Source organism: Lynx canadensis, chromosome B1 (genome assembly GCF_007474595.2).
Source record: "Lynx canadensis isolate LIC74 chromosome B1, mLynCan4.pri.v2, whole genome shotgun sequence".
Lineage (NCBI taxonomy): Eukaryota > Metazoa > Chordata > Mammalia > Carnivora > Felidae > Lynx > Lynx canadensis.
In genome coordinates this window covers 72,421,847-72,437,653 of record NC_044306.2, presented here as the reverse complement: position 1 = coordinate 72,437,653, position 15,807 = coordinate 72,421,847, and the positions used below count along the sequence as shown (strand labels likewise).

Here is a 15,807-nt window from a genome sequence, read left to right as displayed (position 1 = left end):
AAGAAACAGATCCTAAATTCTGGGAATGTATCAGATAACAAAGGCAGTACCTCAAATCATTGGGAAAAAGGCTTTTTTGTAGGAGATGTGTTTGGAAAAAATAAAGTTGGAATCATATATCCCATCACGAGTAAGATAAATTACAAGCTGGTCAAATGTTAAAATGTCAAGATATTAAAATCATAAAGTTACTAGAAGAAAAATGAGAGCACTTTATTTAACTTCAAGTTATGAAGAAAGTCTTTTCAACTATGCCTGAAAATAGAACTCAAAAGACTGATAAATTTGACACCAGAAGATAAAACAAAATTGTTCATCGCATAAAATACTATATGCAAAGTTGAGAGATCAACAAAACCATGGGAAAAAATGGTTGTAACTCCTACCAGAAATAGGCTTATTTCCCTAGTGTATAAAAAAGCTTCTGAAAATTAATATGAAAAAGACCAACAGAAAAATGTGCAAAGCCTATGGATTAACAGTTTACAAAAAAAATGACAAGTGACCCTTCCACAAATGAAAAGATGCTAAAAGTCAGTCCTAACCAGAGAAATACAACCACAAAATACCCTGAACAGTACTTTTAACTAGCACATTGACATGAATTCAAAAAGTTTATAAGAAATCTTACTGGAGAGAGCCCTACCGGATGCTATGCCCCTGTGGAGCAACTTTTACACTTTGTGATTGCTGCCCCAGGCGGAGTGCTAACTACCCACATGAATGTGCCACCTATGGGGGTGCTAACTACCCGTGTGAATGTGCCACCTACCGATGTAAAGTGCTTTTCATATGAACACGTTTCTTAGTCAAAAATTGATAAACACGTATATATATGATGATATTTTAAAACAGAAAACAGTATTTTGCTTAACATCAATGAAAAGGAACTATAAACATTAGTAGACTAAAACAGAAGAAAAATATTTAAAAAACAGAAACATGTTAAGTCCAGCTAGACATTTTCCTCCCGAACTTCTTATTTGCTTTCTTTCGTTAAAAAGCACCAAAATGAGACTTTCTCCTTGAGGTCATTGGAAAGAGCAAAAGAGAATTTAAAAAGTGGAATAACTTTCTCACCGTTCAATTCATTATTACTATGTGTCATGACAAGTCCCACCTAAAAGCTGACAAGTCCTTCAGCAGTGCACTTGTCAGCTTTCTGTGATTTTACACCTGAGAGTCATTGCAAAGGAAGACTAGGCACGACTGGTAAGTGACTAACCCTGGGAATGCGGGTAAGGAAGAGTATCATGCCTGAGGGCTTAAGCCTGAGTGCTTGAAGGAATAGTAGAAGCGTTAACAGAAATGAGTAAATCAAAGACAATATGATAGACATAGGGAGAGAACAGATTCAACAAGGCAGCTTTGAGTAGAAATGGCCAGCAGGCAGGGGCAAAAAGAACTGGAATTAGGCACAGAAAAGTCATGAATAAAGTACATTAATAAGACACAGGTGCATTAACAAACAATACCTACCAGCCATTTTTCATATTCATCAATAGCTTGCTTGTCTTTATCTTTCTTCTCTGCTTTTTTCAGTTCTTCTCTTCTTTTCTCATTTATTCTCTCTTTCTCCTTTTCTTTGAAAAAGGCGTCCTTCTTTTCATTCCTATGTAGGACAGTACAAAACACTGGGTGGTTAAAGGAGAGGCTATAATAAAGATTTCCTAATACATCTTTGTGGTAATGAGATGCCGATACATTAGTAAATTTCAAGCAAACGATGTTTTAAAAGCCTAGAGCGTTATTCATTTGAAATGGAGCAAAACAGTTCTCGTTTGGGATTACCATTTCTCTACAGCTGTTAAGTTATCTTTCCTTTTCTCAGCAATAGTTTCCTCCTCTTTCTGCTTCTTCGCTCTTTCATATTCTTTCTCCTTTTTATTTTTCTCTCTAAGATACTCCATCTTTTTCTCTTTCCATCGTTCAAACGCCTGAAAGAGTTCACAACGAGTTTCTTACTGACCGTGGATGTGACCAGGTAAGGAGAAGCGCAGTCAATCAGTACCACAGGTGCTGAGCGAGGGAGGATAAGGAAGGCAGATGTCCGAAGCCCCTGCATACCTGTAGTGCCTCTCCTTTTCTCACAGCATTTTCTTCCTCGGTTTTTTTCTTGTTTTTTTCCTCAAGTCTTTTTTTGGCGGCGATTTTCTTTGCTTCCTTTTCTTTCATAGCCTTCCAGGCCTCAAATGATGCTAATGCTTCTTCTCTCTTAGCAGCTCTTTTCTATTTCAGAAAAAATAAGAGACAGTTAGATGTGTGCGGGTAAATAGATGGCCAAGTATCGGGAGATGCCAATATACACATACAGATTGTATTTCATTCCCTACATAGTCATCGTTTCTAGAAATTGTTTTCCAAGAAGATAATTTATTTAGGATAGTTTAGACAAGTTGATTTACAAAAAAAAAAAAAAAGTCATCTGATTTTTTCATTGCATTTTAATTTTATTTTTACTCATTGCATTTTAAAATGTCCTTTTCTTAAACCATTTATCTGATATTGATCTGCTATTCATGGGAAAGAACTGTTTTTTGGAAGTGTACTGAACAAATGTCAAAACAAACTAATAGGCCAAGTACTACTGCAAAATACTAATAATAAAACATTCTATTAAGGGGGCACCAGGGTGGCTCAGTCGGTTAAGCAACCTACTCTTGATTTCGGCTCAGGTCACGATCGCAGGGTCATGAGATACAGCCCCGCCGTCGGGCTCTGTGCTGACAGCCTGCTTGGGATTCTCTCCTTCCCTCTCTCTCTGCCCTTTCCCTGCTCTCTCTCTTTCAAAATAAATAAATAAACTTCAAAAAAACCTGCATTCCATTAAAAGAAAGATATCAGGAAAGTTATAGGCTTATAAAGTAAGTCAGAGTGAGGTAGATTGGCCAAGTCACACAGATTTTTGCTTTGACCGGAGTTCTGACTGACATCAAAGCATAAAATTGTTACTAAACAACAGAGCCCTCATGTTGAAACTATGTGCAGACGGGAAAATATGTGGGTGAGTGTACGGTAAGTATGTTATGACTTTACTTACCTCCATCTAATCCCATATTCTTGGCTTGCTCTAAAATATTGCTTACCATTAAATGACAGAAAGCCTTAGAGAAAACATGATTCAGAAGGGAAGGCACGACGTACCTCCCCGAGTTGCGCAGATCACACGAGAAGGTGTCTGGCACTGAGCACAGCAGAGAAACGCTGCAAAAGTGGTGACGGGGATGTGGCACACCCCTGCAGGGCTGCTCCATGCAGTACCCTGCACTTGGGAAATAGTTTCCTCTCTGAACCCACTGAAGTATTGCACAGCACAGTAGAGGGCTTTTAGTTTAGAAGATGCGAAGGAACTAAGCATGTCGGAGACGACCAGGACGGAGTTAGAGGTAGAGACTCAAGTACTGAAATAAGAGCCTACCTCTGGACAGCGGGAAGGATATGGCTCAAGAGTTCACGTAGGGGTTGGTCTTGAAGATACATATAAAATTCAAGGTGGAGGGGCGCCTGGGTGGCTCAGTCGGTTAAGCCGCCGACGTAGGCTCAGGTCATGATCTCGCGGTCCGTGAGTTTGGGCCCCGCGTCGGGCTCTGTGCTGACAGCTCAGAGCCTGGAGCCTGTTTCAGATTCTGTGTCTCCCTCTCTCTGACCCTCCCCCGTTCATGCTTTGTCTCTCTCTCTCTCTCAAAAATAAATAAACGTTAAAAAAAAATTTAAAACAAAAAAAAATTCAAGGTGGAAAAGAGGAAAACTAGAGGTCAATGTCTGATGACCCTTTACATTCTTGGCTAAGTTGTAAGATTGAAGTCAATTTTTCACAGGGAAAAGTGAAGTAAGAGTGAACAGGTGTCCACAAGCAACAACAAGTTCGCGATGAGTACGGTCAAATGAGTACGAAAAACAGAAATCTCTGTGTATCTGTTTTCATGTAAAACGGTTATATTCATATCAAACTAAAAATGTATAAAGTACCAGAGAAATAAAATCAGAAATCAATTCTTTTATGCATGTTATTTTGCCATTTAAACAACAGTAGATTTAGCAATGTTAAATATTTAGAGATATTTTACTGACTTAAAAATCCACAGTATTTTCCACTTCTATATTTCAGAATACCTGTTCGTTTTGGATCCTTAGGTTTTCACTTTCAATCCTTTTAATTCTGTGCATTTCATGTAAATACACATTTTTCTTTTCTAACCACTCCTGTGAGAATAAGAAAGAAACTATATGATATTCAAGGTTTCCCAAATGAATTAGAATACTTATCCATTTCTGAAATATTTGATTAAAATTTTAAAAAGGCAAAACACAAAATTTAGAAATTCTATATACACTAGTATCATTTTTCTTTTTCTAATAATATTGTAATATATAAAGATAAGTATGAATAAAAAATATGTCTGTCATCTTTCTTAGATTTAACAACAGAATTCAAAGATTGAATATAATGGCTACAGGAAAGTTCACATTTTTCTCCAAATTTCTCAAGTACAATTTTCTAAAGTGTACTATGTAGTGTAATAAACAAGACAAGAAAAAAAAAAAAAAAGGACCTTTTTGGAAATGAGGAAAAATCAGGAAAGTCTTTTGCTATGCAAGCTTACTTCAAATACAAATTCTTAGGAAAGAAAAAAATTAAAACTTTTTGTTCATAAATTTGTTCATACATTTGTTCATTTGTTCATACATTTTAAGAAGAAAAAGCATAAAAACGTATATAGACCTTAACCATATTTTTGCTTTGGCTGGAATTTTATAAATTTTCATGGCATATTCTCTTTCTTTAAAAACAGCTATGGGGGCGCCTGGGTGGCTCAGTCGGTTGAGCATCTGACTTAGGCTCAGGTCGTGATCTCACAGTTTGTGGGTTCGAGCCCCACATCAGGCTCTGTGCTGACCACTCGCTTAGAGCCTGGAGGCTGCTTCGGATTCTGTGTCTCCTTCTCTCTCTGCCCCTCCCCCACTCATGCTTTGTCTCACTCTGTTTCTCAAAAATAAATGAATGTAAAAAAAAAAAGAAAAGAAACTTACAAAATAAAAAATAAAAAAAAAACAGCTATGATTGGTTAAGCAAAGCTTAGAAGAAATAATTTAGTAAAAAAAAAACAAAAAACTTTGGGTTGCTCAGGTATTATAAAGGAACATTTTTCCCAATAAATCAAGTATTAAACCACCATTTCTGACAGGGTCATTTTACTCCTTGATAAACGGGTAACCTTATTAGGTGACTCTTCATTTTTAAAGAATGTTTTCCTTTTTACCTGATAAACAGCTGCCCTTATGTTATCTGCTCGTTCAGGTTCTAGGTTCTGTTTCTGTGGGGGCTTTTGGTCCAAGACTTTCAAAGTCCCTAAATAGTGAGAAGAGGTAGATGCTGATGGTGGTCTCCTTATAGAACTAGATTTCTTTAAAAAGTCAGAGGTCATTAATCTGAAAAGATCCAAAGAAACCAACACAGTTACTACAATTGCACTTGGTAGGAGAAAAATACATTAGAATTTACAGCTACTATATTTGAAATTACATTATAAATTAATAAGTTATAAGTACTTTGAAAATGTAAAAAAAGACGATGATAGTCTTTTCTTACTAAGAGCTTCAAAGTACTTGCTCTTTCTAGAAAATTGTAATTAGAACATTTTTAAGAAACATGGATTACATCTCAAGTTACATGGAGAAAATAATATAAATAAAGTAGATTTTAAGTCTCTTGTATCATTTTGTTACAAAAAAACAATTCTAAATAGTTAGAATAGCATTTTCTACTTCAGGGGTTGGCAGGAAAATATGGCCCACTACCCAGTTTTGTACAGTTTACTTATTTTGTAAGTTTACTGAACCACAGCTAAGATCATTCATTTACATGTTGCCTAAGGCTGTTTCCCTGCTATAACAGCAGAACTGAGTAGTTACAAGAGAGTATGGCCCATAAATCCTAATCCATGTACTAACTGGCATTTTACAGTTAAGGTTTGCTGACCCTTGCTTTATTTGATTAATGGTAATTTAAAAGACAGAAGCTTTTGATTAGCATTTATGAGTTAGACATTCATTATCATCAGCATGAAGGAAGCAATATAGAATCTTGTCATTTTAATTTTTTTTTTTTTCAACGTTTATTTATTTTTGGGACAGAGAGAGACAGAGCATGAACGGGGGAGGGGCAGAGAGAGAGGGAGACACAGAATCGGAAACAGGCTCCAGGCTCTGAGCCATCAGCCCAGAGCCTGACGCGGGGCTCGAACTCACGGACCGCGAGATCGTGACCTGGCTGAAGTCGGACGCTTAACCGACTGCGCCACCCAGGCGCCCCAAGAATCTTGTCATTTTAATAAACCACCTTAGTCCACAGAACCTCAAGGTTTTAAGTATAATTGTCATGTGTCAGACAAAGACACTTAATAGAGAAGTCCAATGCTGGACTTTAGCTTTATTACCATACAGCAAAGAAACTCTAACCCAGGAATAATGTAGAGTATAGAGAATCCCTAATAAATTCCTCATCATAAAAGAACATGATCAACTGAGGAGTCTTATCATGAAATAACTACTTCATTCATTTCATGAGATGGGAATTTAAAGAAAATCAAGTAACACCAAATGAAATTCACTTTACAGAAGTTAAGCTAAAATTAGCTCTGTTGGAAATAAACTCATACATTTGGGATAATAATAACTTTATTACCTGCCAGATGCACTGGATGCTCTATTATTTGTTGATTTTTTATTCTTCATATTTCTGTCTTCAATTGTTTTCTATTAAATAGAAAATACCATAGATGGATTACTCCTCATAACTATCACAGTTAGACTTAGGGGCCAAGCTGCAAGGAAATCAATGTTTTTGAAGCATCTACTATGTGTCAAGTACAGCAGTCCCTGGGAACTAATAAGGATACTACACTTTAGGGAGGGCTGATGGACATGAAACACAAAAACAAATGTGAGTCAAGAAGGGGATAAGCTAGGGCCCTGTGACAGTGACTAGAGTGAGGGATTATGTTAACGACAGTGATCAGGAAAGGCCTCCCTGAGGTCTTGACATCAGTGCTAAGATAAATGACGAGAAGAAAGGGGCCACATGAAGGAAGGTCTACGGAAAGAAAGACGTAGTAAGGGCTAAGAACTCGAGAAGGGAAAGAACTTGATAATGTTGAGAAACAGAAAAAGGTGAATGATGCTGAAGCACAGTGAATGACAGGGAGAGTGGAGGAACAGATGGTCAGAGTAGAATGTGTGAGGTCCTTAGGAAGTGGTAAAATGTTTGCATTTTATTTTATTTTTTTTAAAGTTGATTTATTTATTTTGAGGGAGGGAGAGAGAGAGAGAGAGAGAGAGAATCCAAAGCAGGTTCCGTGCTGTTAGCACAGAGCCAGACCTGGGGCTCAAACTTATGAACGGTGAGATCATGACCTGAGCAGAAATCAAGAGTCAGACGCTTAACCAACTGAGCCACCCAGGTGCCCCTCTGCATTTTATTCTTATGATGACAATCCAACAAAGAGACCTTAGCAGGGAAATGATGTGATTCAGACTTAAGGAAGGTCCTTTAAGGGGAGTAAGGATAAAGCCAAGGATTCAGTCAAAAGAAATGTCATGGTCTTACTTATTATATATAAATTGCCTGTTGTAATTTAGAACTGCCTCTGTTTGACATTTCTAGGATCCCATCTATAAATTCCAAATACCCTTCTTCTTTTTAAGGAGTAACTTCTCTCCTTTACACAGAAGGCTGCTAGCATTCAAGTGAGAACACAGATAGAAACCTACATGGCTTACTTGGCATGAGTGATTTTTCCTAAGGAAAGTGGTTACGAACAATATACCTGGAGCATGGTTTAATGAGCCTTCTCTGTAAATTTTAATACAAAGCATTAGTATTCTGTATTATAAAAGTCCTATTCAACCACAAGTCTTCAACTAGCACTGTTACCTTCCCCAATAGTAAATACACAGTCACCAGCTGACTATAGCTATAAGAAATAAAGACTAGCCTCAAGAGAAATAAAGACTAAAAATGCTATACCGTAAATTTTAAAAGTATACTACTCTGGCATAGTTTCAAGTAATCCTACACACCATAAATCTGGTTCTCAAGGTTATAATAATAATAATGTTTCTAATAATGATACTGTCCATCCATTTAAACAAGAAAGATGTTGGTAAACATTTCTTAAAGATTTCCTTTAAAATGTATAAAGTGTTTAAAAATGATATCCAAAATGTTTAAAAATTCGCTAATTCAAAACCTTAGAAATTGTTTCAGATAGATTCATTTTTATAACACGAAGACCTATAGAAACCTACCCACTTATGGGTTTATGTTTCTAGATATTTAAAAGTATATTATGATCATATACCTTTGATAATTTTTAATGAAATATTGAATTTTATTATATTCACTGCAAATCTTCCCTGAAGTAAAACAGTTTTGAATTAAATAAGAACCACTTGATAATATACCAGTATCAAAAGATGATTTTTCTACAGATAATTCAAGAGTACATAATACGGCAGGTAAAATATTTAACAGATCTATTTTTAGTTTTGCTGTAGTATAAAAGGTATAATTTTATATAAATACCTTTGAAGGCGCAGTTGCATCAGTGGATATTACGATACTCTGAGATTTCAATAGCGGTGGATCAGCTGTCAACTCATTCATGATCAGTTCAGCTTTCTCCTTTTCTTCTTCAAGGTCATCAGCAATCACTTGACTTTCCTTGGATTTCTCATGTGGAGTAGTAACAAAGTCTATCAAAAATGAATTCTCTTCATTTTCATTTGATTTCAAGGAATTGTGGTTTTCAGTAAGTTCTTCATTCTGATCTATTTTGAGACAGAGTCACAAAACTAAAACTCTCTTCTGAACTAATAAGGTAGATAACAGATTCATTGGCTTTCTACTAAATGAGGATTGCCTAGGATGGCTTTGTCATGCAAAATAAAATGTGAAGAGAGCTATTGTATTCAACTTGAATAAACTTTTCCCCAAAGTGATGTACAAAAGAGAAAGTGGCTACTTAATGTACTAAAGCATTTGACTTACCTAATACTTAGGAAAAAAAAAAAAAACATATTAGTAAGTAGAATGGAATAACTACCCTAAACCAAAGGCACACCAAAAGCTCCTGTTGATGATAAACCAAGTAAGTGAGAGGGCAGTATCTATTCTATTTGAAAGCCTGTGTTTCTTAGCTGGAACAAGAAGCTGTGCGGGCAGGAGGTACACATCTCTGTGCTACTATAGGTACAAGTGGTATGGGAGCAAAATTGCTGAGCTGCAGGAGAACCAAGAATTCATGAAATTTTAGAAGAGTCCACCACACAGAGAGTAAAGTCTTTTTCTAGACAGGTTTTTTTTTTAAATTTTATTTTAATGTTTATTATTTATTTTTGAGAGAGAGACAGAGTGTGAGCAGGGGAGGGGCAGAGAGAGTAGGAGACACAGAATCCGAAGCAGGCTCTAGGTTCTGTCTGAGCTGTCAGCGCAGAGCCCGATGCAGGGCTCGAACTCATGAACCGCGAGATCATGACCTGAGCTGAAGTCGGAAGCTTCACTGACTGAGCCACCCAGGTGCCCCCATCTAGACAGTTTTATTTCTGCCAAGATGCAGAAATGTTGTCTATGATACCAACAGGGCACTAAAAGCTGGCCTATCACTCATCTCCATGCTCTAAGGGACAGCCTCAAGCAGTGGCATGCCAAGATTCTGTTTCATTATTACAGAACTTCTCCTATTATTCTGCCTGCCCCACTTTGGAATGTTCAACAGAAAGAAGTCTGTGATCACCAATTTTCAGTTCTACTAGGATCCACCTATTGGCCAACTTTATATTTTTATTGTCAAAGTCTTAATTCTGCTGCTTTCATTATTACAGCCATTTTTTGGAACTGGTTTTGAACTAAGCCGGATTTAAAATAATTTTGCAATTATAGTTATACATTTTCATTTGGAGAGCACTCACGACTCCAAGTATCATTAATGAATTCTTTAGAACTGCCAATTAATGTATTCAGTAAAAAGAACAAGGACTTTGGAGCCAAAGATTCAAATTATGGTTTTAGCACTGACTTTTGGGTATGTTTCCCAATATCTTTGCACTTCAGTTTTTCTCATCTGTAAAATGACAAAAATTATACTACATGGCAAGCACTTAATAAATGCACACATCCTGGTCCTAGAAATAGCTATGCCTTTTAGCTCCCATCAAGCTATATGTCACAGGACTAAGGAAAGAAATGCATTAGTAAGTCACACCTCACACTTACTTACGTGCTTACCGTGGCACTGTTCTAAGGGCTTTACAGGTATTATTAGCTCATTTAATTCTCACAGCCATGAGAGACAAGGTAGCTTGCTCTTAGATCGCCCTTTGCAAGATCAGTATACAGGGCCAGAGAGATTAGGTAACTTTGCTCTCGTAACCTTGTCTAGTTCTGCATCTAAAATCACATGGTTAGTAAACAGCACACGGGGGGTTAAAACTAAGGCAAATACAAACGTATCATTCTGAAAAGTATGTCTTTTGCAAACAAGATTCTTAGCAATATGGAGTTCAAACATAAAATGCGATGTAACAATTTGACATAACTACCTTGTATGGGTGCTTTTTCCCCAGATCCTGGTGATAAGGAATCTCCAAGACTTTCTTTAAGAGATGACGATGATAGACTTGTTAACCATGGATCCTGTTCAAAAAAAAAAAAAAGAAAAAGAGTATTTACTATGTAAGTTTACTTCTTAAGATTTGTGTGGGACAATAGCATTATTAAGACTATTTCAAAACTCTGAAATCGGCCTTATGAGGAGTTTGCAGATGAAACACCAAAAGCATTAAGCCTGTGGAGGCTAATATGCTTTACTTTCAAACATTGATGTCTTGATCATTAACAGGGGTCACTAAAGAGTTTTTCTAGCTCTTTCATGGGCATCTCGATATTTGTTTTTAGCAATTTTCAAAACTCTTGCTCTCAAATCAGATCTCATAAGTATTTGAGACAAAGATTTGATATCTTTTTCTCTAATTCTTATTTCTAAGAAGGTATGAAGAGAGTAGAACAAAAACCCTTGGTGTCAAATGTCCAAATAAAAGCCATTTATAAAACCAAGTAGACAACAACTACCAAATATTTAGATAGAAAAAGTACATAGACTCCACGCACTTGAGTTTTCCTCACAATTCTGAAAATTATATCTGAAGTGAAATAATTAATATTTGTATGTCTGCACCAAACATCTCTTTACAGAGTAATAATCTAGCCTAAAGTTGATGGCATCATAATGTAAGAGTTTGACTTTACTGCATAAGTAACAAATTCTATTTTTCTTTCCCACGATACTTTATGGGGACAAAGACAATTATCTACCAAAAGCAAGAAGCAGAAACTATCTGAGAAAATGGCAGAAGGGCTGACACACGGCAATCTACTTTGAGAGACAAAGCTCTGCCAGAGGAGACTGGCAAGTTAGTAGATTTTTGCCTGAGTTCATTCACCCATCCTTGCGGCCCAAGTGGTAGAAGGTTGCAGCCTCACCAGGCTGGCTTAACGGGTCAGGGCACGGAGTTTGGGACTATAAAGTCAGCCAGTAAATTTGAGGAAGAGCTGCAGTGGCACGAACCCCAACATTTGTTTATAAAATTCGTCCCAAACCCTTGGTTCATCTATGCATGGCACAGGGAAGACATCGGAAGATCCTGTAAAATCAGAGCAATTAGAAACCGAAAGAACTAAGCAGAGATTTCTGTTGATATCCATGGCAAGGGAGACAGACTTGGCAATTTGACGTTTATTTATTTTTGAGACAGAGAGAGACAGAGCATGAACGGGGGAGGGTCAGAGAGAGGGAGACACAGAATCTGAAACAGGCTCCAGGCTCTGAGCTGTCAGCACAGAGCCCGATGCGGGGCTCGAACTCACGGACCGCGAGATCATGACCTGAGCCGAAGTCGGCCGCCTAACCGACTGAGCCACCCAGGCACCCCCAGACTTGGCAATTTGAGTCCAGCCACAATATCTGTACACTAAAACACATGTTCAGAGGAACATAACAGACTCTAGAATCTCTATAACATATTGTTCATAACATACCGTATTCAATCAAAAAGTTTCTAGATAGGTGAAGAAATGGAAAATGGTGACTCATATTTATGAAAACGAAAACAAAAATAATAAAAACAGCCCTTGGGGGGCACCTGGGTATCTCATTCGGTTAAGTGTCCGACTTCAGCTCAGGTCATGATCTCATGGTTCATGAGTTAGAGCCACGCATGGGGTTCAGTGCTGACAGCTCAGAGCCTGGAACCTGCTTCAGATTCTGTGTCTCCCTCTCTCTGCCCCTCCCCTGCTCACACTCTGTCTCTCTCTGTCTTTAAAAAAAAAAAAAAAAAAAAAAAAAAAAAACATTAAAAACAAACGAACAAGCAAAACAGTCCTTAGGAGTCAAGCTAGAGATGACCCAGATGTTGCAATTAACAAATGAGGACTTTAAATAGGTATTAAAAATATTTTCAAGCACTTAGAGGAAATGCATGCATGGAAGTTGACTAGATGGGGATCTTATTAAATATATGAAAAATAAAAAAAATACCAATGGACACTATAGAGTTGGAAACTATAATACTAAAATAAAACATCTGCTGGGTAGACAACAGCAGATCAGGGATGGCAAAAATGGGCAGTGTACTCAACGACAGACCAATACTTTGTTCAATCTGAATAACAAAGGGAAGAAAGACTGAAGAAACATGAACAGAATTTTAGAGACTGAATGAGACATATCAAAGATTTCAATACTAAAAAGAAGAAAAGAAAACTAGGGCAGGAAAAAAAATACATAAAAACTTTCCATTTTCAAAGAAAGTATCAGTTTATAGATCCTGAAAGCTCAGTGAAACCCAAACAGAATAAATATTAAAAAACAAAACACACATCGGGCACCTCGGTGGCTCAGTCGGTTAAGCGTCCGACTCTTGGTTTCAGCTCAAGTCATGATCTCACAGTTTCGTGGGATTGAGCCCCACATCGGGCTCTGTGCTGGCAGTGCAGAGCCTACTTGGAATTCTCTCTCTCCCTTTCTCTCTCTGCCCCTCCCTCACTTGTGCTATCTCTCTCTCTCTCTCTCTCAAAGTAAATAAATGGATAAAAATTAAAAAAAAAAAAAAAACAACAACACACATCTAGTTACCTTGCAGTCAAACTATTGTAATAAAAAACTTTTTAAAAAAAAATCTTGAAAACATTTTGCCGGAAAAAAGAAAACATACATGGGAAGACAACAAAATGAATTATTGCTGATTTCACACCGGAAATAATACCGGCCAGGAACAATGGAAACTAATAAAGAGCTGGGGGAATGGGGTTGATGAGAAAGAAACTGTCATCAGCCTAGATGTATATACTCAGCTAAGCTGACTCACAGTTCCCAGGTTTGAGCCCCACTTTGGGCTCTGTGCTGACAGCTAAACCTGGAGCCTGTTTTGGATTCTGTGGCTCCCTCTTTCTCTGCCCTCCCCTGCTCATGCTCTCTCTCTCTCAAAAATAAATAAACATTAAAAATTTTTTTTAATGAAGATGAAATAAATATTTTTTAGATAAGTAGGATCGAGAGAACCCATCACTAGCAAACCTGCATTACAAGAAATATAAAAATAAGTTCTTAAAATTGAAGGGAAATAATACCAGAAAGTAATCTGGCTCTATAGGAAGGAATAAAGATCCTTAGAAATGGTAGACACATTTAAGAAAACTATAAATATTTATTCTTTTCTTTCTTTTAATTCCTTAAAAGTCAAAGACAAAAAAGTTTTTTTAAAGGAAAATTGTAACACTGTATTGTGGGAATTATATGCTATGTAAATGCAGTGTTTATGACAACAATAACAGGATGGATGAGGGAATACATGGAAGTACACTATGACAAGATTTCTATATTAAATATGAAACAGTACAGTATTGACACTAGGTAGATTGTGAGAATTTATATCTGCATCTTGTAATCCACAGAGCAACTACTAAAAATATAACACAAATAGGTACAGTTAAAAAGGCAATAGAGGAATCAAAATTGGAAACTAAAACCTATGTGATTAACTCTCAAGGAAAAAAAAAGAAAAAAAAGTCAGGGAAAATGTTACAGAGGAATGACAATGACAGGACTAACTTAAAAAACAAAACAAAACAGATAAATAGAAAACACACAGCAACAAATTGGTCCTAAATTAAAAGTAAACAGACTAAGCACTCCCAAATGGACAATAATTAAAAAGAAGACTGTCAGGTTTGATTTAAAAAAAAAGTCAGTTTTTTATAACCTAACAGTTATTATAAAAGAATTATTATAAAAATTATATAAAAAAGAAAAAGTCACAAATAGTTTGCAGAGAATGATACAAGAAGATAAACCATGCAAACACCAGTAGTAAGAAAGCTGAAATATTAGACAAATCAAACTGCAAGATAAGGAGAATTACCAGAGGAAGAAACATTTCATAATGTAAATAGGGTCAAGACATAATAATGATAAATGTGTATGTGCCTAATAGAGTCATAAAATACTGATAGAACTAAAGGGAAGAACAGACAAATTCACAAACATAACTGGAGATTTTAACACTGTTGGTACTTGGTAAACCAGCCAGACAAAAAAATGAGTGAGGATGGAGAAGATCTCAGTGATACCACCAGCCACCTTGACCAAACAGAAATTATAGAACAGTATATCCAACAGCTGCAAAACTTACATCTTCTGTAAATGCAAATGGAATTTTCACAAGATACACTTAGGCTGATCCATAAAAAAAATCTAAAAAAATCTGTAAAATGTGAAATTATGTAAGATATAGTCTCTGATCATAACAAAACTAAATTACAAATCAATACAAAATTACGTATAGAAAAAATCCAGATATTTGAAAGTAAAATCACTCACCACAAATTAACCAATCAGCCAAAAATGAAATCACAAAGGAAATTAGAAAATATATTTAAAAGAAATGATAATGAAAATAAAAGGTATTAAAATTTGGGTGCTGCTAAAGCAGTGCAGAGAGGGAAATTTATAGCATTCAAAGGTTTTAATAGAAAGGATGAAAGGCTTAAAATCAATAAATACATTTTCCAACTTATGGGTATGCAAATTAAACCAAAACAAAGTAAAAGAAAAAAAAAAGGAAGAAAAAAAAATGAAGAGTGAAAATCAGTGAAATTGGAAACAAACAACAGAGAAAACTGACAAAGCCAAAGTTGGTTCTTAGAAAAGTTAATAAAACTGGATGATGCTTATCAAGATATTACAAGAAAGACAGAAAACATAATCTATATATTAGAAATAAAAGATGGAATGTTATGATAATCTCACTGTCATCAAAAGAATAAAGGAATTATCACAACCTCATGTTTATAGATTCAACATCTCAGATGAAATGGACAAATTTCTTAATAGACCTAAATTACCAAATTGATGAAATAGAAAACCTGAATACCAAAATATCTATCAAAAAATACACTTTAGGGGCGCCTGGGTGGCTCAGTCGGTTAAGCGTCCGACTTCGGCTCAGGTCACGATCTCACGGTCCGTGAGTTTGAGCCCCGCGTTGGGCTCTGTGCTGACAGCTCAGAGCCTAGAGCCCGTTTCAGATTCTGTGTCTGCCTCTCTCTCTGTCCCTCCCCTGTTCATGCTCTGTCTCTCTCTGTCTCAAAAATAAATAAAAGTTAAAAAAAAAAATTAAAAAAAAAATACACTTTACTATCAAATACCTCTCCACAAAGAAAATCCCAGACAATTTCACTAGTGAATTGTCTTA

The 15,807-nt window shown here is 36.3% G+C and overlaps 1 protein-coding gene and 1 non-coding gene across 3 annotated transcripts in view; one reads left to right on the top strand and one right to left on the bottom strand.

Annotated features, from left to right (window-relative positions):
• MAP9 (microtubule associated protein 9) overlaps positions 1-15,807 on the bottom strand; it is a 38,827-nt gene that overhangs the window by 9,642 nt on the left and 13,378 nt on the right. The window contains exons 6-13 of one of the 2 annotated variants that reach the window (XM_030312871.2): positions 10,600-10,693; positions 8,585-8,829; positions 6,686-6,756; positions 5,262-5,430; positions 4,114-4,203; positions 2,068-2,229; positions 1,792-1,937; positions 1,480-1,612 (exon numbers count right to left, since the gene is read on the bottom strand). In XM_030312871.2, coding sequence (XP_030168731.1) covers positions 1,480-1,612; positions 1,792-1,937; positions 2,068-2,229; positions 4,114-4,203; positions 5,262-5,430; positions 6,686-6,756; positions 8,585-8,829; positions 10,600-10,693 — 1,110 coding nt within the window. The remainder of the gene's footprint in view (positions 1-1,479; positions 1,613-1,791; positions 1,938-2,067; positions 2,230-4,113; positions 4,204-5,261; positions 5,431-6,685; positions 6,757-8,584; positions 8,830-10,599; positions 10,694-15,807) is intronic. The other variant, XM_032592881.1, reaches the window with a different exon arrangement.
• TRNAL-UAG lies at positions 4,804-4,888 on the top strand. Its single transcript has one exon. It is a non-coding gene; the product is annotated as a tRNA-Leu (tRNA).